Source organism: Schistocerca cancellata, chromosome 5 (assembly GCF_023864275.1).
Source record: "Schistocerca cancellata isolate TAMUIC-IGC-003103 chromosome 5, iqSchCanc2.1, whole genome shotgun sequence".
Taxonomy (NCBI): domain Eukaryota; kingdom Metazoa; phylum Arthropoda; class Insecta; order Orthoptera; family Acrididae; genus Schistocerca; species Schistocerca cancellata.
This window is the reverse complement of record NC_064630.1, coordinates 502254230-502278370: the sequence shown is the minus strand read 5'-3', so window position 1 is coordinate 502278370 and position 24141 is coordinate 502254230. Positions and strand designations below refer to the sequence as shown.

The window sequence follows — 24141 nt, the reverse complement described above, 5'->3', positions numbered from 1 at the left end:
AAGAATATTAGTAATAAAAAAAAAAAATAAAAAAAAACACAAACAAACAAACATTAATGAAGTTTATGCAGGGCTGCATATTTCAGCCACCACAAGTACTTATAATTTTTGTGGGCCAGATACAGCCCCTGCCTCACTAAGGAGATGCTTTATAAATAGAAGAAGCAAGGTACCTGTCTACAATTAAGCCGCCAACAGTCACCACAGCTAGAGGCACTAACCTCACTGACAGGTAGTGTGCCTGTTACGGCAGAATGTGCCGTAGGCAGGGCACTACTTCCCTATGCTACATCACATGCCCTCCCTCACAGTGTCAGGTGTGTATCCTTCTACAGGAGACTCTTTAGGCCACTGCTCAATCGTGCTAGAGCAGTTATATAGCAGCGACTCAAATCAGCGCACCAACAGCTCCCATACGAAGTCATCGCTCTCGCTATGAGCACCTGTAGCTGACACTGCACATGACTGCCGTATGCCGCTCCCATGTGCTGTGCCACACATCTCGCTGGCAGCTACTGTCATCTGGGGCATCACATCTACCATCTGCTGAAGCTCAACATCCTGGAAGTACTGTCTTCCCTACAGCAGCTATTGTTGTCCAAGCCATCGCCTCCAATAACTGCTGATGCCCGAGAGCCTGGAAGTACTGCCATCTTAAGGATATACTCCAAGTGCTAGGTTGGATCCTAATGTCTATCATCCTCAGCTCCTCCTGCCCCATTGCCTACCAAGACTCGAGGGCTTCATCATGTAGGTGTAGCTCAGGCAATGTCTAGGAAAGTCTTTTCTGTTTGTACTTTAGTCATGTGGACATTCATCCAAGGGCACTGTATTTGTGTTCTATTTCCTATATCAATAATAAACGGGGTCATTACAAAGTGTCTTTCATCACTCCCAGCCTGTCACACTTCCACGGGGACGAGTGTGATTCTCAAATGTGTTAAAAGTGCATTTTCCACACTGTCTTCTCTCCTCTCCCACACATATCTATGGCAACGAGGTAAAAGGTTTGTATTCTTGAAGCCTGTTTTATTGTTTTTGCTGTGTATTATGTTGTTTTGCTGGAGTAGGTTTTGTTTTTGTTTTCAAGTTTGTTTGTGTGGTTTTCAGCTGGGGGGGGGGGGCTTTTGCTAGTGTACTAGTTAATTTTGGTGGTTTTTGCTGTGTATTAGGTTGTTTTGCTGGAGTAGGCTTTGTTTTCAAGTTTGTTTGTGTGGTTTTGAGCTGAGGGGACTTTTGCTAGTGTACTACTGGTGGGGCAGTGTTTTCACATTTATTATGTCGTCACAGTCAGGGGGCGGTGGTGTTTAACACATTCTATGATTCCTACAAGGCAAGTTTTTCAGTCTATGCACATACATGAATCTAGTTACTTAGTAGTAATCTTTTCTGCACAGTTCAGACAGTCCATTCATGTGTTGTACAAATGTGAATTCTTTCAATTGGTGCTGTTGGTATGAACTGTTTGCAGTAGTTAGAGATTCAAGTTTCATTTCACTGGCATCATAATTTCTATCACATTTTGAGGAACTTTTTCAATGATCATTATTATCCCAAATAAAGTGAAAGACCCACTTGGTAAAACCCACAAAACTGCAGATCTACAAAAGAATTACCTCAGAACATACAATACATACTTTTACCACAGCAATGGATAAATAACGTGGACTAATAATGTATGGAAAGCCCTATAAATGCTAAGTTCTCTAAATTCTGCATATTGTTTCAATTAATTTTTGAGGAGACATTTCCAGAAGTAGCTACTTCAACAGCAGCAGCTAAGCAAAATGCATGTAATACTGTGCATATCAGGAAGTCCTCCCAGACATTAAAACTTCTACATTCCTTGCAAAAGCACTACATTACTTCACAGTTCCTACATTACTATCAAAAGTATAACAAAATATACAGTAGGGTTCTGCTTACTGAAAAATATCATTCAGTGACAAAATAACATATAATGAAGACAATAAAAGCAATGAATAGAAATTTATACCAGCAGTGAGATTCAAAGTCAGGTCAGGGAGATTTTCTAGGTTTGGGCATGCAGCTGTGGTATCTGTAATGCCAGTATGGCATAATGGATAGCACAGCTGTCTTGTAAGCAGGAAACATGGGTTATTATAACAGTGCCAATACGATTTTAATTTAGTGTCTTGGCCTACATTATTCTCATAGATATAGATATCTACATCTACATCTATACTCTGCAAGCCACCTGACGGTGTGTGGCAGAGGGTACCTTCAGTACCTCAATTTGTTCTCCCTTCTATTCCAGTCTCGTATCGTTCGTGGAAAGAAAGATTGTCCGTTTGCCTCTGTGTGGGCTCCAATGTCTCTGATTTTATCCTCACGGTCTCTTAACGAGATATACGTAGGAGGGAGCAATATACTGCTTGACTCCTCGGTGAAGGTATGTTCTCGAAACTTCAACAAAAGCCCATACCGAACTACTGAGCATCACTTTTGCAGAGTCTTCCACTGGAGTCTATCTATCATCTCCGTAACGCTTTCACGATTACTAAATCGCACTGATCTCTGTTGGAGTTTCTATATCTCTTCTATCAAACCTATCTGGCACGGATCCCACACCGGTGAGCAGTACTCAAGCAGTGGGCGAACAAGTGTACTGTAACCTACTTCCTTTGTTTTCGGACTGCATTTCCTTAGGATTCTTCCAATGAATCTCAGTCTGGCATCTGCTTTACCAACGATTAATTTCATATGGTCATTCCATTTTAGATCACTCCTAATGCCTACTCCCAGATAATTTATGGAATTAACTGCTTCCAGTTACTGACCTGCTATATTGTAGCTAAATGATAAAGGATCTTTCTTTCTATGTATTCGCAGCACATTACACTTGTCTTCTTTGAGATTCAATTGCCATTTTGTTTTGATCCACCTACTGCTTTGATATAAGACCAAAATTTCTTAGGATTTTCTGTCAAGTTAGTACATAGTACTTTACTTTTGAATTCATTGAAAACCTGTCGCATAGCCCTCCTCTCACTAAATTTTGCTTCTTGTAATTTTTGTTTGTCTGCTAGGCTTTGGCTATGTTTATGTTTGCTGTGAAGTTCCCTTTGCTTCTGTAGCAGTTTTCTAACTCGGTTGTTGTACCACGGTGGCTCTTTTCCATCTCTTACAATCTTGCTTGGCACATACTCATCCACATACTCATCTAATGCATATTGTACAATGGTTATGAACTTTGTCCACTGATGCTCAAGACTATCTGTACTTGAGATAAAACTTTTGTGTTGAGCCATCAAGAACTCTGAAATCTGCTTTTTGTCACTTTTACTGAACAGAAAAATCTTCCTACTGTTATTAATACTTTTATTTACCGCTGAAATCATCGATGCTGTAACCGCTTTATGATTGCTGATTCCCTGTTCTGCGTTAACTATTTCAAATAGTTCGGGTCTGTTTGTCACCAGAAGGTCTAATATGTTATCACCTCGAGTCAGTTCTCTGTTTAACTGCTCAAAGTAGTTTTCAGATAATGCACTTAAAAAAATTTCACTGGATTCTTTGTCCCTGCCACCTGTTATAAATATTTGAGGGTAAATTAAAATCTCCACCCAGAACTTTAACATGGTCGGGAAATCTACTCAAAATATTTTCCAAATTTTCCTTCAAATTTTCCTGCTGAGCCAGGGGGCCTATAGACACATCCAATTACCATGTTTCAGCCTGCTTTAAGCGTGACCTTCACCCAAATTATTTCACATTTCGGATCTCCGTCAATTTCCTTCGATACTGTTGCACTTTTTATCGCTATAAAAACGCCTCCCCCTTCACTGCCCAGCCTGTCCCTGTGGTATACATTCCAATCTGAGTTTAGAATTTCATTATCGTTTACGTCTGGTTTCAGCCAACTTTCCATCCCTAGTACTACTAATGAGAGCAGTTCGGGGACCTTTCTATATACGCTCCTGCAGTTTACTATTACCACATTAATATTGTCATTCCCTGTTGCGTTTTGCCTACTGCTACCTTGTCGCGTCTCAGGAGGTGTCTTGTAGGGCCTAGGGAGGGAATTCTCTAACCTAAAAACCCCACACGTGCACTCCACACATACTCTGCTATCCTTGTAGCCGCTTCCGGCGTGAAGTGCACGCCTGACCTATTCAGATGGACCCTACATTTCTTCACCCGATAGCGGAGGTCGAGAAATTTGCACCCCAGATCTTTGCAGAATCATCTGAGCCTCTGGTTTAAGCCTTCCACTCAGCTCCAAACCAGAGGGCCACGATCGGTTCTGGGAGCGACACTACAAATAGTTCTCAGATTCCACCCCGCAAGCGAGGTTTTCCACCTTCACAAACTCCGCCAACCACCTGTATGAACTGCGGATGACCTCTGAACCCTGACGGAAGGAGTCATTGGTGCCGACAAGAGCAACAATTTGCAGTCGGGTGCCCCAGTGCTCTCTATCGGCGCCGGCAGGGCCTCCTCCACATCTCGAATGACACCCCCCGGCTAGCAGACAGAGTGAACACTGGCCTTCTTCCCCGAGCTTTCCACTAATTCCCTAAGGGGCTCCATCACCCGCCTAACATTGAAGCTCCCAATCACTAATAAACCCCTCCCCCTGTGTGCCTGCTCAGACCTTGCTGAAGGAGGGGCCACATGTCCACTCACAGGCAGAGCAGGCAATGCCACACGATCAGCCTCCACATTGACCCTCCGCCTCATGCGGTATGAACGCTGCTGAACCCATCACTCCCCTTGAGGAGAGGGTGACCCAACCACGCCTGGTACCCACGAAGATGTCTCTACAGCAGGGACCATGGGTGGAACATGTAACACCTAGGGTGTACCATGCGATGCACCAGACTCCCCACTGCCACTACACTTCGAGGCAGCAGCCCGAAGACGGCTGACTGTGGCCATCAGCAAGTTCAGCTCTTCACTAACAGTGGCAAGCTCCTCCCGCGTCCGTACACAGCAGTCACACATCCTATCCATATTAAGAAATCAACAATTCACTGTAGAGAGTTAAGTAATCAACTTTTAACTAGACTGCTAATTCACTAAAGGCGACTGATAGCTGACTAAACTGTGGTTACTAGACACTTCACAGTCAAGCAGTATATTGCTCTCTCCTACGTATATCTCGCGAAGAGACCATGAGGATAAAATCAGAGAGATTAGAGCCCACACAGAGGCATACCGACAATCCTTCTTTCCACGAACAATACGAGACTGGAATAGAAGGGAGAACCGATAGAGGTACTGAAGGTACCCTCCGCCACACACCGTCAGGTGGCTTGCGGAGTATAGATGTAGATGTAGATGTAGATATAGATGTTCTTGTTGGAAACAATGAAAATAAGCAGTAACTGTCTCTGGACTGTATTCAAAACAAACACGAAATCTATAGAACACTATTACTAGTACTTGAAAATTTAAGCTTCCTAACAGCAAATACACACAGAAAAAGAAGTGACAAGTAAGAAAAACACAGTTAATACTTAAATTTACGTAGCTCGCTGCACAGCAGATGTAAAGCAGACGGCAGTTACGACGACACTAGCACTACTGGCACTACAGGTGGCTAAAAGTCAGACTCAATATGTCTCAGTAATACCAGCTATATATATGATTAAAACTAAAGTAGTAAGGGGCGCCATAAAACTTGAATCTGGAAAAGACAGACACAAGCATAGCACCATACAAATTGAAGGTGGGAGTAGAACAACCTATAGAACATTTTCTGCACAATGCTCAGCCAACCTATATTTCCATCTCTTATTCACATGTAGATGTCATCTAGTATATCCCCATGTTCCAAATGTAACAACAGGCACAGCATTCATACAAGATTTCATTTCTGTCAATAGCAGCATATTCAACTTGTTTTATAATTATTACTGAAAAGCTGTGGTTGTCACTTTCAGCAGAAGCTGCCAAGGAATATCTTTGGATCAGTCATTACAAGGAACTTCAGTAATATTCATATGACCATCACTACACCTGCAGAAGTAATGTACACCATAAAATCTGAAAATACCATCAAATTTCCATCTGATTTCACTTTTTCCACCATTCTCAAAAATTTTAGAAAAGATAATTTGGTATATAATTGACTTCTTAAACAGCTAACAGTAAATAATATAGTGCCAAAAGTTTTCAATGTTGAGAAGCCTATCTACACATACAATTAGACTGCACTGAATTCATTACACAACAAATTACAGGCTACTGGTATATTTTGTGGTCTGTCTCCTTTTAAGTAAGTTAGAATATTACACAGCAACAGGAAATCCTTAAAATGGTTGATATTCTATACCTCTGATGGGAAACAAAGGGTGTCATACAGAAAGATACTAAGCTATCAGGCATCATCCAGTTGGAAACTTAACTACAGAAGATGTCTCACAAGGTTCCTCACCTTTTCTTGGGTACATTGAAAATGTTAAATTATTGGGATTGCAGCTTGATAATAAATTCAAATGAGAGGAGAAAATCACAGAACTACTGAAGCACCTAACCAAACTTATTTTCAAAGCAAATGTTGTCAGACATAGACAATATGAAAATAAAAAAATCCAGCATACTGTGCTCACTTTCATTCACAATGTCATATGGGATTATTTTTTGGGGTAACTCATCAAGCCAAGCTAAAGCTTTTCAGGTCCAAATATGTATAATAATAATAATTATTATTATTGTGGTGTGATATCAAGAACATCCTACAGACACCTGTTAGGAAACTAGATACCAATTACTGCTTCCAAATATATTTATTCCATAGTGAAACTTGAAATTAAAAATATATTTATTTCTCAAAACAAACATGAAGTTCATATGATCCATGCTAGAAACAAGAACAATCTTCACATAGATATAGTCACTTTCATCCAGAAAGGTGTCCATTATTCAGGGTACATGGGTTCAATGACTTGCCAGCAGTAATAAAAAGTTTAGCTACCAATGAAGTTCATTTTAAGAGGAGCTTATACAGGGTTGCTACAACTTTCCCCAAGTGAAATTTCCTGATATTTCCCTGATTTCCAGACAAGTTTTAGTATTTTTCCCTAACAAATTTTGAGATCTCAAGCGTAAGTTGACAAAAAATGTAAGGACTTCCGTATTTCTAAACATGTGAGCAAAAATATTAAGTAATTTTGTAATAAACTGGTTTTAGATGGAGAAAGCAAGCCAAATGGTATATATGTTTCATTAAGACCACTGATTTAATTTTATTTCAATAAAGCAAAACACATTTGGTGATAAAAATACACATTTTGTTGGAGTCGCAAGACAGATTTAAAATGCCTTCACTGCTTTAAGAAATAACTTCAGAAAAAAGTAGGCCTCTTGAAAGAAATGTATAAGGTGGGAAAGAGTTGTGTAAACCCACTCTATAGGTGACTGCCAATAAAATGTTGGTTCTACTATGTTCATTATTGTCAGTTATTACCCACTGTGTTATGTCTTTTATTCTACTGGTATTGTGTGATTTTTCTTTCAAGAAATACATGAGTACATAGCATACAAACTGCAGCAACTGCCACAATTTTCTTCTTCTTATTGTCCATACTTTCTAATATATAAACTACTTTCGAAGTGCCAAAATGTGCTAGAATAAATAAAATGCCTATAAAATGCCGCAGTGTACAATGTACTTGGGGTGAGACAGTCACAATTCCTGAATTCCTTTGTCAATGGGTTCTGGCCTGCCGCGAAGCACCACACTCCTGTGTCCATGGATAAACCATGAAAATCCACCACATTACGCCAAACACAGACAGACCCAGCCTGTGGGCACATAGGTAAGACTAGATCCAACAGGCAGGGCCCGCACATTAGTTGGAAACCACGCGCTTCAGATTGGCAGGCCCTATCTGTTAGAGATCCATCATGGAAGCCCCCTCATGTAGTCAGCTATTCATGTGCTACAAACGCCACGTTGATGAAATGAGATCGCAGTGATCACCCACGCAACAGATAACTCTCGCAAATACTCTGAGAATCAATACCAATGAGGATAGGTAGCAACTCACTGTAAAGATAATCGCTGAGCCACAGACAGGCACATAGAAAAGAGAATCACACTCTCACAACTAAATTTTCGGCCACAGCCTTTGTCAGAAAACAAGAGCATGCATACGTTCACACAATCACTCAGACACAACTCATACACACATGACCCTTGTCTCCGGCCACTGCGTCGACAAGTACTGAGAATCAGATCCAAACAAACCACTCCTCATGCCCCCTGCCTCACATCGGCAACTGCTTGGCTTGCAACAAGTAGTGGTGGCAGCTGAGGGGAGGGGTGGGGTGGGAAGGGAAGAAGCAGTAAGAATGAGAGAGCAGGGAAGCGGCACACATACTCGGCTGCATACAGCCAGTGACGAAGCATGACATCTCAGTAAACCCACACTTTCATGCTGCTGAGACAAAAACAAAATTTTTCCAGTGTTTTTTTTTCTTTTTTTTTTCAAATTTCCCTGGTAAGTTCGAAATTTCCCGATCTCTCTGATTTCCAAAACTTGTGCCAACCCTGCTATAGGATTTGTTGGTGGTCTTCACCTAATTCATTGATGAATTTGTTAATAGAACCAACTGATGTGTATATGTTGCTAATAACATTAACTTATGTATTAGTCCAATCCTACTTCTGGGCAAATTGAGTGTAAATATGTGATGTAATTTTTTTACTTGATGATGCATGACTACAATGGCCTCAGAATAATTATTACATGCACCTCAGTGTACTGAACATTTACATGTTTTGTGACAAGTTATTTACTGCCTTTCAAATAGAAATACGTTTACGATTGTTTTGTACTTATTCCACACCCATGAAGACCATTTCACCTGGGATCTGCAGAAGGCACATTAGCATGTTTCTTTTTCTTTGTAAATACTTACGTATACTTGTTTTTCTGACATGTTCTACATCCTGGATGATCTCACTACGAAGCCATTGGAATGAAATGTACATCTAATCTAATATAAACTGTAAAGTACAAACTTTTTTTTTGTTATGTTTTTAGGGCACAAAAACTGCCGTCTACTTCACGTCTGCTGTGCAGCGAGCTACCTTAATTTAAGTATTAACTGTATTTTTCTTACTTGTCACTTCTTCTTCCGTGTGTATTTGCTTTTAGGAAGCTTTAATTGTCGGGTGCTATTAATAGTGTTCCATAGATTTCATGTTTGTTTTGAATACAGTCAGAGAGAGTCCCTTTGGTCAACCATAGTGCCAGTAGTGCTAGTGTTTGTTTTCAATACAATCCAGAGACAGGTAGTGCTGTTTTCATTGTTTTCTACAAGAAGTGGCTAGCAACCACAGTTTAGTGAATAAACAGCCGCCTTTAGTAAATTAGCAGTATAGCTAAAGGTTGATTAACTCTCTTCAGTAAATTGATTCCTTAGGATGGATAGGATGTGTGACTGGTGTGTACGGACGCAGGAGGAGCTGGCCACTGTTCGCGAACAGCTGAGCGTGTTGATGGCCGTGGTCAGCCGTCTTCAGAATGCTGCCTCGGAGTGTAGCGGCAGTGGGGAGTCTGGTGCGTCGCAAGGTACACCCCAGGTGTTACATGCTTCACCCACTGTCCCTGCTGTCGAGACATCTTCGTGGGTACTGGGCGCAGTTGGGCCAACCTCTCCCCAAGGGGAGTGGCGGGTTCAGCGGCGTTCGCGGCGCACGAGGCGGAGGGTCAATGTGAAGGCTGGCCGTGTGGCATCGCCCGCTCTGCCTGTGAGTGGACATGTGGCTGCTCCTCCAGCAAGGTCCGAGCAGGCACACGGGGGGAGGGGTTTATTAGTTATTGGGAGCTCCAATGTTAGGCGGGTGATGGAGCCCCTTAGGGAAATAGCGGGAAGGTCGGGGAAGAAGGCCAGTGTTCACTCTGTCTGCTTGCCGGAGGTCTCATCCAAGATGTGGAGGAGGCCCTACCGGCGGCGATAGAGAGCACTGGGTGCACCCGACTGCAAATTGTTGCTCATGTCGGCACCAATGACTCCTGCCATCTGGGTTCAGAGGTCATCCTCAGTTCGTACAGGCGGTTGGCGGAATTGGTGAAGGCGGAAAGCCTCGCTTGCGGGGTGGAATCAGAGCTAACTATTTGTAGTATCATTCCCAGAACCGATCGCGGTCCTCTGGTTTGGAGCCGAGTGGAAGGCTTAAACCAGAGGCTCAGACGATTCTGCGGAGATCTGGGGTGCAAATGTCTCGACCTCCGCTAACGGGTGGAGAAATGTAGGGTCCCCCTGAATAGGTCTACACGCCGGAAGCGGCTACAAGGGTAGCGGAGTACGTGTGGAGTGCACATGGGGGTTTTTTAGGTTAGAGAATCCCCTTCCTAGGCCCGACAAGACGCCTCCTGAGACGCGGCAAGGTAGAAGTAGGCAAAATGCAACAGGGAATAACAATATTAATGTGCTAATAGTAAACTGCAGGAGCGTCTACAGAAAGATCCCACAACTGCTCTCATTAATAAACGGTCACAACGCCCATATAGTACTAGGGACAGAAAGTTGGCTGAAACCAGACGTAAACAGTAATGAAATCCTAAACTCAGATTGGAATGTATACCGCAGACAGGCTGGACAGTGAAGGTGGAGGCGTGTTTATAGCGATAAGAAGTGCAATAGTATCGAAGGAAATTGACGGAGATCCGAAATGTGAAATGATTTGGGTGAAGGTCACGGTTAAAGCAGGCTCAGACATGGTAATTGGATGTCTCTATAGGCCCCCTGGCTCAGCAGCTGTTGTGGCAGAGCACCTGAAGGATAATTTGGAAAATATTTCGAGTAGATTTCCCCACTATATTATAGTTCTGGGTGGAGATTTTAATTTGCCGGATATAGACTGGGAGACTCAGACGTTCATAACGGGTGGCAGGGACAAAGAATCCAGTGAAATTTTTTTAAGTGCTTTATCTGAAAACTACCTTGAGCAGTTAAACAGAGAAACGACTCGTGGCGATAACATATTAGACCTTCTGGTGACAAACAGACCCGAACTATTTGAAAAAGTTAACGCAGAACAGGGAATCAGCGATCATAAAGCGGTTACGGCATCGATGATTTCAGCCGTAAATAGGAATATTAAAAAGGGTAGGAAAATTTTTCTGTTTAGAAAAAGTGACAAAAAGCAGATTTCAGAGTACCTGTTGGCTCAACTCAAAAGTTTTGTCTCGAGTACAGATAGTGTTGAGGATCAGTGGACAAAGTTCAAAACCGTCGTACATAATGCGTTAGATGAGTATGTGCCATGCAAGATCGTAAGAGATGGAAAAGAGGCACCGTGGTACAACAACCGAGTTAGAAAACTGCTGCGGAAGCAAAGGGAACTTCACAGCAAACATAAACATAGCCAAAGCCTTGCAGACAAACAGAAATTACGCGAAGCGAAAAGTAGTGTGAGGAGGGCTATGCGAGAGGCGCTCAATGAATTCGAAAGTAAAGTACTATGTACTGATTTGGCAGAAAATCCTAAGAAATTTTGGTCTTATGTCAAAGCGGTAGGTGTATCAAAACAAAATGTCCAGACACTCTGTGACCAAAATGGTTCTGAAACAGAGGATGACAGACTAAAGGCCGAAATACTAAATGTCTTTTTCCAAAGTTGTTTCACAGAGGAAGATTGCACTGTAGTTCCTTCTCTAGATTGTCGCACAGATGACAAAATGGTAGAAATCGAAATAGACGACAGAGGGATAGAGAAACAATTAAAATCGCTCAAAAGAGGAAAGGCCTCTGGACCTGATGGGATACCAGTTCAATTTTACACAGAGTACGTGAAGGAACTTGCCCCCCTTCTTGCAGCGGTGTACCGTAGGTCTCTAGAAGAGCGTAGCGTTCCAAAGGATTGGAAAAGGGCACAGGTCATCCCTGTTTTCAAGAAGGGACGTCGAACAGATGTGCAGAACTATAGACCTATATCTCTAACGTCGATCAGTTGTAGAATTTTGGAACACGTATTGTGTTCGAGTATAATGACTTTTCTGGAGACTAGAAATCTACTCTGTAGGAATCAGCATGGGTTTCGAAAAAGACGGTCATGTGAAACCCAGCTTGCACTATTCGTCCACGAGATGCAGAGGGCCATAGACACGGGTTCACAGGTAGATGCCGTGTTTCTTGACTTCCGCAAGGCGTTCGATATAGTTCCCCACAGTCGTTTAATGAACAAAGTAAGAGCATATGGACTATCAGACCAACTGTGTGATTGGATTGAGGAGTTCCTAGATAACAGGACGCAGCATGTTATTCTCAATGGAGAGAAGTCTTCCGAAGTAAGAGTGATTTCAGGTGTGCTGCAGGGGAGTGTCAAAGGACTGTTGCTATTCACAAGATACATAAATGACCTGGTGGATGACATCGGAAGTTCACTGAGGCTTTTTGCAGATGATGCTGTGGTGTATCAAGAGGTTGTAACAATGGAAAATTGTACTGAAATGCAGGAGGATCTGCAGCGAATTGACGCATGGTGCAGGGAATGGCAATTGAATCTCAATGTAGACAAGTGTAATGTGCTGCGAATACACAGAAAGATAGATCCTTTATCATTTAGCTACAAAATAGCAGGTCAGCAACTGGAAGCAGTTAATACCATAAATTATCTGGGAGTACGCATTAGGAGTGATTTAAAATGGAATGATCATATAATGTTGATCGTTGGTAAAGCAGATGCCAGACAGATTCATTGGAAGAATCCTAAGGAAATGCAATCCGAAAACAAAGGAAGTAGGTTACAGTACGCTTGTTCACCCACTGGTTGAATACTGCTCAGCAGTGTGGGATCCGTACCAGATAGGGTTGATACAAGACATAGAGAAGATCCAACGGAGAGCAGCGCGCTTCGTTACAGGATCATTTAGTAATCGCGAAAGCATTACGGAGATGTTAGATAAACTCCAGTGGAAGACTCTGCAGGAGAGACGCTCAGTAACTCGGTATGGGCTTTTGTCAAAGTTTCGAGAGCATACCTTCACCGAAGAGTCAAGCAGTATATTGCTCCCTCCTACGTATATCTCGCGAAGAGACCATGAGGATAAAATCAGAGAGATTAGAGCCCACACAGAGGCATACCGACAATCCTTCTTTCCACGAACAATACGAGACTGGAATAGAAGGCAGAACCGATAGAGGTACTGAAGGTACCCTCCGCCACACACCGTCAGGTGGCTTGCGGAGTATGGATGTAGATGTAGATGAACTGCTACGGTCATTAGCGCCCATTCTGTGACTTAGGGGGAAAAAAAAGAATGGGAAATCAGCAACAATGGGAGCGAAATTCAGAAAGAGGGGAAACTAAAAAACAGAAGGAAAGCTTAGAAAACCACTATAGAAGGGGAGGGGGGGGATGTTTTCCCCTAAAAGAGCTTCAAATGACCGACATCATCTCACTGACACTGATAAACTTGATGACGTGATCGGCTGAGCGCATGTCATCTGCTAAAATGTAAGGTATATCAGGCGACAGCTGTAAATGGGCGGGTAGCGGAGTAAAATAGGGGCACTGAAGTAAAAGATATCTCACCATCCACCAGTTGAGAGCAGTAGGGACAAAGTGGGGGAGGATCGCCACTTAAAAGATGTCGATGGCTAAAAAGGCAATGCCTTATCCAGAGTCTAGTTAAAATTACCACCTCCTGACGACGAGTTCAGGAGGAAGAGGTCCAAGCACAGGGAAGAGGTTTCATGTCCCACAATTTATTATCGGGAAGTGTAGATCAATGTGCTTGCCATAAAAGAGCAACACAACGAAATAAAACACTCTGTAGATCAGCAAAGGGAACCATGCAAACTGCAGGCTGGGGAAGAGAGACTGCAGCCTTGGATGCTATATCGGCTGCCTCGTTTCCATGGATACCAACGTGTCCTGGGATCCAGAGGAATGCCACAGAGATGCCCCCCAAGTGGAGCAAGTGGAGGCAGTTCTGAATCCGGTGGATCAGAGGGTGGACAGGATAAAGAGCTTGGAGGCTGAGGAGGGAGCTGAGCGAATCTGAGCGTATAATATATTGTGTCTGCTTATGGCGACGGATGTATTGGAGAGCCTGGAGAACGGCGTAAAGCTCCGCAGTAAAAACCAAACACTGGTTGGGAAGCCGAAATCTATTACGAGTGTTGCCAACAATACAAGCACTCCCAACAACAAATGAGGTTTTTGAGCCGTCAGTGTAAATAAAGGTGGCATCCTCCATTTGTGCGCATAGAGCAGCAAACGCCTGATGATAAACATGAGAAAGGGTATAATCCTTGGGAAGCTGACAAAGGTCACGGAGCAGGCAGATCCGGGGCCGAAGCCAAGGTGGTGCTGTACCCCCAGTTGTCAAGAGCGTTTTAAGAAAGGAAAGAGAACATAGCAGTACATGGAAGCAGACTGCCGGTGGTGGTAGAAGGGAAGGGCAGCCTGCATGTCCTAAATCCTAGGAGGCGTCGAAAAAAGATCACGGGCCGGCTGAGCAGGCATGGAAGACAGATGGCTAGCATAATGACTCAGAAGGACAGCTCGCTGATTGGACAGCGGAGATTCAGCAGTCTCAGCATGAAGGCTTTCCACAGGGCTGGTGTAAAATGCTCCAGATGCTAAACGCAATCTCCACAGTGGTAGACAGAGTCGAGATGCCGAAGAATAGACGGCCAAGCAAAGGAGTAAACTATGCTTCCACAATCCAATTTTGAGCACACTAAGTTGTGATATAAGAGGAGAAGGACCACTCAGTCCACTCCCCAGGAGGTACCATCCTGAACATGGAGTTTGTTGACAGATCGCAGACAGCGAGCCGAAAGGTAGGAAACGTGGGAGGACTAACACAGTTTTCTGTCAAACTTAAGTCCCAAGAATTTAGCGACATCTGCGAATGGAAGGTTGACAGGGCCTAGATGTAGGGAAGGCGGAAGAAACTCCGTACGATGCCAAAAATTTACACAGACTGTCTTACTGGAAGGAAAGCGAAAGCCGGTTTCTATGCTCCAAGAGCAGAGGCGATAGAGACACCCTTGAAGACATCGTTCAAGAATGCTGGTCCGTTAAGAGCTGTAGTAGATCGCAAAATTGTCAACAAAGAGGGAGCCCGAGACATCAGGAAGGAGACAATCTATAATTGGTTTTATGGCGATGGCAAACAGTACAACACTTAGCACAGAGCCCTGGGGCACCCTGTTTTCTTGGGAGAAAGCACGGGAGAGAGTAGTGTTCACCCACACTTTAAATGTGCGCTCTGTCATAAATTCACAAATAAAAAGGTGTAGCTGACCTCAAAAGCCCCAAGAGAACAGTGTGCGGAGGATGCCTGTCTTCCAACAGGTATCGTATGCTCTCTCCAGATCAAAAAATATTGCTACCGTTTGACGTTTCCTGAGAAAATTGTTCATGATGTAACTGGAGAGAGCAACAAGATGGTCAACTGCAGAGCGATGCTTTCAACCGCATTGGGCAGGTGTTAAAAGGCTTCGGGACTCCAGCCACCGGGATAAACAGCAGATCAACATAAGCTCCAAAATCTAACATACACTTCTCCTGAGAGATATGGGGTGATACCTAGGGGGGAGATGTTTGTTCTTTCCAGGTTTTGGAGCAGGAACGATGATAGCTTCCTGCCATCTTCTGGGAAAGGTACTGTCGGTCCAAATTCGATTATAAAGGCGAAGGAGGTAACGCATACTATGGTATGATAAATGTAGCAACATTTAGACATGGACACCATTCGGTCCTGGGGCGGAAGAGCAAGAAGAAGAAACTGCGTGTTGGAGTTCCCCGCATGGAGAAAACAGTATTATAGCTTTCGCTGTTTTGAGAGGAGAAAGCAAGAGGTCGCATCTGCATTGCACATTTCTTCGGGAGAAAGGCTGGCGGGTAATTTGAAGAGCTCGAAATCTCAGCAAAGTGTTGACCCAATGAGTTAGAAATTGCGGCTGGGCCCACTAAGGTATCTTGTGCGACAGTGAGCCCAGAGATCGAGGAGAAACTAGATGGGCCAGATAACCATCGAATTCGACTCCAAACTACTGAGGAGGGAGTGAAGGTGTTAAAGGAGATAGTAAAGAAGTCCCAGCTTGCCTTCTTGCTATTGCGGATGATGTGACAGCATCGCGCATGTAACTGCTTATAGCGGATACAGTTGGCCAAAGTAGGATGGTGGCGGAAAACGTGAAGAGCATGTCTCCGCTCGCGTATTGTGTCATGGCATGCCTCGTTCCACCAAGGAACTGGGGAGTGCTGTAGCAAATCATATGTCCAAGGTATTGAACATTCTACAGCTGTAAGAATAACTTCTGTAACATGAGTGACCTGATCGTCGACACTAGGAAAGTGACCGTCATCAAATGTCACTAGAGAGGAGAAAAATGTCCAGTCGGCATGGGCAAACTTCCAGCATCTCGGGCGCTTAGATGGCAGTTGTGGCAGCACTCGAAAGACACATGTAAAATGGTCACTCGAGTGTGCATCAGCAAGAGCAAACCATTCAAAGTGCCAAGCTAGCTGAACAGTACCGACTGAAAGGTCCACATGAGAGAAATTTGTCATGGAGGCAGACAAAAATGTATGACTATGAACTCTTTCGTGACAGAGTCCTTGCATAAAAAGTTCTCAGTTTACTTGCCGCATCTAATTAGGATAAAATGTAGGTTCCCCAGTGTTGAGGCAAACAAGTTCCGCTTGGGGGAAGAGGTCAATCAATAGAGAGCCTCGCGGACAAGGATGCGGAGATCCCCAAAGTGGGTGGTGTGGTGGGCACTGAGGTCCCCAGTCCCCAACCAGCGAATAGGGGAGTTGAAGCTGACCAAGGAGATGAAGGAGATCAGCTCTTGCCATTGGTGTGGACGATGGAATCTATATGGTACAAAGAGAGAAGGTGTATCCAGAAAGGCAAAGATGGACAGCGACAGCTTGGAAGGAACTGTATAAGGGGATTTGGTGATAATGGATAGTAGCATGGAGAGGAATCGTAAGTCCCCAGTGTGCCATAGTGCCATCAACGTAGGGAGATCAAACTGGACTGGCTGGAAATGAGGGAAAACAAAGCAATCGTGGGGATGCAACTTTGTTTCCCGAAGACAGAAGATGACCAGGGAGTAGAATCGTAAGAGAATCGACAATTCATCATGATTGGCCCGAATGACACAGATATTCCACATGAAAATTGACATAGGGTGGACAGAAAAGGGAAAAATCTTACCACAGTTGCTGTCAATTCAATAACTGCTGAGAGCCGGCGGCCGACAGCATGGAACAGCATTCAGCCAAAGGCAGAAAATACTGATCCATAGGTTGTTCGGGGGCAGCTCCTGCCACCAGTGACCAGCCGGTTGATCGGCCACCAGCAGTGCGCCTTGGCAACAAGGAAGACGATCGAAGAGCGGTTACCACCGGATGGCACTATAGATGAGATATGCCATGGCGGAGAAGGAGAGGAACTTTGTTTCTTATGAACCTTCTTGGAAACAGGGCAGTGAGCTGAGGGAGGATTCTATGGTTGTGAAGTCGGGGTATGTAAAAAATCTTCGCGAGTAGGCTCCTTTTTGGAAGTCCAGGTGTCTGATTTTGGGGCTCATGATTTAGCAGGAGCTGATGATGAGTGAGCTGTAGAGTGATAGTGGGGAGGTTGAATGGGTGATCTTTGTGTTGGCCGACCTGACGACCGTGGCACTAAAGGTGAGATCACAAACCTGCGTGGCTGCCTCCTTAGTAGGCCGAGGAGATGCAAGGACAGTGCTCTATTTACCTGCTGGGGGCACAGTGGGCTTTTGACTCGCAAATAACTTACGAGCAGCAAATGTAGACACCTTTTCCTTCACTCGGATTTCCTGAAGAAGTCGTTCATCTCTGAAAATGGGGCAATCTCTAGAGGAAGCAGCGTGGCCGCCCTTACACTTGATGCAACGAGGGGATGGAGTTGGACAATCACCCTCAAGGGCATGCTTGCCACATGTAACGCATTTGTCCGGATTGGAACACGACTGGCTGGTATGATTAAGGTGTTGACACTGATAGCAACGCATAGCGTTGGGGATGTAAGGGTGAACTGAAATTATCTCATAGTCTGCTTTAATGTTCAATGGAAGGTGAACTCTGTCAAATGTCAAGAAGATGGTACAGGTTGGTACAAAGTCCTTGTCAGCTCTTTTTATGACTCGATGTACAGCCGTTACGCCCTGGTCAGACAGGTAGTTTTGAATGTCCTCGTTGGACACTCCATCAAGTGAGCGTGTATAAATCACCCCACATGATGAATTTAAAGTGCAATGCACTTCCACTCGGACAGGGAAGGTGTGTAGTAGTACAGTTTGCAGCAATTTTTGTGCCTGGAGGGCACTGACTGTTTCTAACAACAAGGTGCCATTTCGTAATCGGGAGCAAGACTTTACAGGACCTGCAATAGCATTGAAATCTTTCTGAATAATGAAAGGGTTGATTGTGGAGAAGTCTTGACCTTCGTCCAACAGAGAAACAACAAGGAACTGTGGCATTGATGGAAGAATTTTCCTTGGCTGAGACTCCTCTAACTTTCGCTTGTGAGCAGAAATTGTAGACGTAGAGGAAACCATTGCAAAAGTATCCCCCATGATTACTGGTGTCTTCGATGACATGCTCCTTCCTCGTGGGGGCCGTCTCTAAGGGCACTCCCGTCTTAGGTGATTGTTCACACCTTAGGTCACACCTCCCGAGAAACAGACGGAGGGACCAATCGGCATGTTCGGAAGGTACCAGCTCAAGTAATCACATCTTCCTGGGCCTGGTCGTTATCAGGGGGTACGTATGTGTCCTACCTGTCAACCCGGGGTGGGGAATCACCCGTTACCCCGTCACTGGCTACACTTGGGAACGCATGTGTCGGCCTTCAGACACGCACAGGGAGGAAAGAAAGAGAAAGGGAGGAACAAAGAAAAGGAAAGAAGATAGGTCTCAAATGCCGCAGCAGAGAAGAGTGTAAAGAGAAGAAGCAAGGAAAAGCGAAGGACAAAGGGAGGACAGAGACTTTCCAGCATAGAGAGCAAAGACGAGAGACTATGTCTTACAGTTACAAGTGTCCGTGTATATGCGGATGGATATGTGTGTGTGTGCGCGAGTGTATACCTGTCCTTTTTTCCCCCTAAGGTAAGTCTTTCCGCTCCCAGGATTGGAATGACTCCTTACCCTCTCCCTTAAAACCCAAATCCTTTCGTCTTTCCCTCTCCTTCCCTCTTTCCTGATGAGGCAACCGTTGGTTGCGAAAGCTTGAATTTTGTGTGTATTTTTGTGTTTGTTTGTGTGTCTATCGACATGCCAGCGCTTTTGTTTGGTAAGTCTCATCATCTTTCTTTTTAGATATATGTTAGCCTAATGAGTTACATGAATAAATACAACATTTTTTAATGAAGTACAGTTTGGTTTTAGAAGTGGGAGAAGTACAAAATCGGTCATTATGGAATTCACAACTGTGGTTCTTGACGCTGTTTTGGCTGACTGTGGTACAGTCTTTTTCTTAGACTTTTCCAAAGCTTTTCACACCATTGACCATAAAATAGCACTAAACAAGCCAAAAACAATAAGTGTAAGACGACTGCCAAACAAGCGGTTACACTCTCATGGCCTATCTGGGAAACAGAGTGCAAAAGACAGAGAGAGTTCAACATCTGGTGGCAATATAATTTTAGTAAAACAATTTTCCGACAAACATGTGTGTCCCAAATTGTAGTGTGTTGGCTCCATTTCTGTTCTTAATATATACCAATGACTTTCCAGACAGTATATGACACACAGAAAAAGTTATCTTTGCTGATGACAGCAAAATCATAGTCACTGATAAAACATGAGGACTCAAATTAGAGAAAAAAATGAAAGTTTCAAGGATGTTTATGAGTGGACAGAATGTAACATATAAACTGTGAACATAAGAAAACAAACAAGAACAAATAGAAGTGCTGCAGTACTTACACACCACAAAATTACTAAGAGAAGTTATTACAAATCAAGGAACATCTATAATATGTCAGAAACCAGCAATTCGGACAGACTTAAGGGTACAGGGGAAAGTAGTGAAACGAGGGGCAGGAAAACCAGCCACAGATCAGGATACCATCACTATTTAATTAAATTTATGAGCTATGAATGATGAGTCACAGGTAGTAAATATGTTTAGTAATAATTTCTTAAATACAGTAGACAATACAGCAACAAACAGATCAACAGAAAAAAATCACAGCAATATGTCGAGAAAGCAACTCTCACACAGTTCAGTCACATGAAGGCAACACCAACTTCTCTCTCTGAAATTACAATAGTTATATATTGTCTTGAAAATAAAAGCTCATCTGGATTTGATAGTGTTTCCAGCAGAATACTTAAGACTTGTTCCCAATATAGTAAGTACTGTCTTATCTGAGATGTCTAATACATTATTAGCTCAAGGCATTTTTCCAGAGAGATTGAAATATAGTATAGATAAGGTCCTCTATAAGAAGGGTGATAAGAGAGATGTCAATAATTACTGACCTGTTTCACTACAGATATCATTTTGCAAAATTTTTCAATGGGTGATGCATTCCACAATATTATCTTACTTTAGCAACAATAATGTCTCAGTAAATCACAGCTTGGATTTCAGAAGAGTTGCTCAACTGAGAATGCTGTTTACACATTCATTCACATAATTTTAGAAGTCTTAAATAACAAAACAGTGCCAAATTCGCCATTTCTGGGATCTATCTAACAATATTCTCCCAGATAAATTAAGTTTTTATGGTTGAGTGGTACAGCCAATCAATGGATGTCATATCAAACCAAAAAAAATGCAGAAATATGTACTTAGTAATTCAACCAATGTCTTAGGGGACATTTATCTGACTGGGAGAAATTATGTATGGCATTCCTCAAGGCTCAATCTTAGGCCCACCATTGTTACTCAAATATGTAAACTAACTTCTGTCTAATATACAACAACCAGAATTTGTTCTTTTTGTGGATTAGTGTTGTAATCAATCCAAGGAATCCCACATACAGCCACAGAAAAAAAACGGCAAACAATGTTCTTAAAAGTGTCATTGTCTGGCTTTCTGTAAACAGTCTCACTCACAGTTTTAAAAAGGCACAAATATTCAGTTCTGTACACCTTAAGGTACTAAATCAATTATGAGTGTAACACATAGTGAGAAAACAGTAAATAGGGAGGAAACTGTCAAATTTGGAAGTATCCATATTGATGATAATTTAAACTGGAAAAAGTGTAGTGTCGCGGAATAGTAAAGAGTTGGAAATGTGGAATATTGTCAAAGTTTCGTGGCCTATGCCGAGAGCCAGAGGCAGTAGGTTAGCCAAGAGGTAAGACGATTGCACATGTATTGGAATGTGTCGTCACGCAGGGGGCAGTGGCCTAATTACACACAACAGGCGAGAGAGAATTGCTTAGCACGCATTGCTTTGTGATCACTTGATTAGATTCACCCAAAAATTTGTGAAAGGACAAGGCCTTCTACCAGTTTTAGGAAAGAAGAAAGGAGTAGGTATAAGTGAAGAAACGACAAAAGATTCAGCAGTTTTTTGAAGATGATGAAAGCAGTAGAATGTGCCCAGGTAGCACAGACAAACGAAAAAAAAGTTGTTACAAATGGAGTTAAAATGACAAAGCAGAAATTACAAGTGCTTTTAAATTTAAATGAACTCTATGTAGCTTTCACAAATGCCCATCCTGAATGCAAAACTGGACGGTCAAAATTTGTGACCTTCGCCCTAAGTGGTGTATTTTGGCTGTCTCCTCAGGAACACACTCCGTATGTGTATTTTGCGGGTGCAAAACTCAATGATGTTAACTGCAAAGAGTTACTAGGTTTAATGGTCCATGACTAACAATTATGGCTGCATGATAAGATTGTGTGGTAGATGCGCTGGTAAAGAATCCGCTCTTGAACTGTTTAACGAACCTGAGGAGGAAATACTTGACAATGTTACCTTCAACCAGTGGGTCACAGCCAACAGGACTCAAATGATAACAGTGGTAAAATCTTGGGAAGAGTACTTTGAATATTTAATTGATAACTTAGGAAATCTCAGAAGTCACCACAATGTTTCTAAAATCCAAAGGAAAGTTCTGAAGAAGAGAGAGAAAAAAAAATAGCACAACTTTATGAAACTGAATGCATAGTCCTGCCAAAAAATTTACATTTGTGGTTCGGTAAGAAATACAAGGGTATCATTAGGTCAATGATCAGGCAACAGTGCATCCATTTGATCTGTATTTCAAAAATGAGAAAGAAAAAGTTTGCAATTCTTCAATTTTCATTCGAAGCGACTACTTGGAGCACAACACTTCGGTTATCGATATGTTTCGAAAGTATGTACACATAAAAAAAAAAAACTTGCCCACAGTCAAGAAGTTGATATACTTTTCAGATGAAAGTGGTAGCCAATACGAGAACAAAAAGAATTTTTCAAATATTTGCAACCACACTGGAGACATTGCGTCAGAGGCCGAATGGCACCATTTTGCCTATTGCAATGGTAAAAATGCATTTGATGGTGTAGGAGAGACAACAAAATGTGAAGTGGGTAAAGTCAGTCAACAAAGAGCAACCGCAGGCCAGATACTTACAGCAGAGGACACATATGCCTTTTGAAGGACAATATTAAAGGCATCACCTATTTTTTCATGAAGGGAGAAGAGGTTGTTCTTCATATCAAAACAACACTTCAAACCAGATTTGAAGTGTATAGCAATAAATGGACCAATCCAATTCCACGAATTCCTTGGCACTGCAGAAAATTTAATTCAATTCTATGAACATCAGAAACCCAAATTGACAAGGGCAATTGTTTCAATAAAATTACATCTCTGTCTTTAACACTGAATGACATAGTTGGAAGAATAAATAAATCAAACTATGACGAATGTAGTGACAAAACATATGACCACCAATATACATGTGTGAAAAGTGAAGTTTCGTTTGGTTACTGAATTGAGGCGCATAATATATTAAATTCTAAGTGTTCTATTGTACATTACAATCAACAGAAATAGCTAATTATGCCCCTTTGAAGGAGAGAGGCAAATAAAAAGGTTTCAGTACACTGAAAACAAGAAACACTGGTGAAATGTTTACAATCTAATCGTGACGATTTATTGCAACATTTTGGATACGACCTCCTACAGCTAGTGAGGAAACAAGGAACGTTAAACTGCTGGGTATTCAAGATTTTTATATTCACAGGACGCAACAGATACACACTGACAGGCACTTCGTGTTTTTCTTTGTAAAATACAATACGAATATGAATTGTCATTACCGGTTACCAAGCTTAGTTGCTTTTTTGGGATTGAGGCACTTACCAACACTCATTTTTTACTATGCAACCAATGACACTCTTCCAAGTATGAAACTAGGAGGGCGCAATAAATATTTAATCAACACTGCACCAGAACTATTGCGTATGATCTGGAATAAACACGTAAAACAGGAGGCAGCAACAAGCATAGTGTGGCAGAATCCATAAATTGTGCTATACTCTTCGACTGCGGCTTCTGATGTGGTAGTCACTTGGTAAATGCTTTCAACTTTCCGCAAGCGGCAAACAAGATCACATATTACTCACTCAAAATTCCTGCCATTTTCGGCAAGTGAGTCTACAAAGACGTTCAGACCGTGAGATATCATTGTTTACAAATAAGTATACTAACCTCCTTGATTGCTTATTGACATATCAATTTTGAAAGCAAAGGTATAAGAAAGTAAAGCAATCCATTTTATAATCAACTATTCGTCCGTCGTAATAACTATGCGGCTAATAAAATATTGTTACCATTAGCAAATTTTCTAGTCCCTGGTAATTAATGAGTGAATAAATATCACGAAATTCTGTGAACTTGACACTAAATTAGGGCGCAAGGATTTCAATGATAGTTTTGTTATTAGACTATTTTAGGGGATATTAAGAGGTCATGAAATGGCATGACGTAATTGCGACATGGCGTTAAGACAACAACATCAGTGAATTAGTTGACGAGGAATGGGAATTTCTGCTACCAGCAGGTATCCGAAAATTCCCAGGCTATCTCACTAACGCCCCTCCTTGAGAGGCAAGGTTGAGAGTGTTTCCGGTGTGTGCTGTCTGCCGTGTTCGACACAGAACACAATCGCAAAGCCCCTTTTACACCGAAGTGAACATGAGCGAACACAAACGAATGC

The 24141-nt window shown here is 42.6% G+C and overlaps 1 protein-coding gene across 2 annotated transcripts in view; it reads right to left on the bottom strand.

The window, feature by feature from the left end:
* Positions 1-23589, bottom strand: part of LOC126188200 (uncharacterized) — a 318265-nt gene extending 294676 nt beyond the window's left edge. Inside the window, exon 1 of one of the 2 annotated variants that reach the window (XM_049929743.1) lies at positions 23286-23589. In XM_049929743.1, the coding sequence (XP_049785700.1) occupies positions 23286-23295 (10 nt within the window). In that variant the 5' untranslated portion in view covers positions 23296-23589. The remainder of the gene's footprint in view (positions 1-23285) is intronic. The other variant, XM_049929742.1, reaches the window with a different exon arrangement.
* Between the last annotated feature and the right edge of the window lie 552 nt (positions 23590-24141).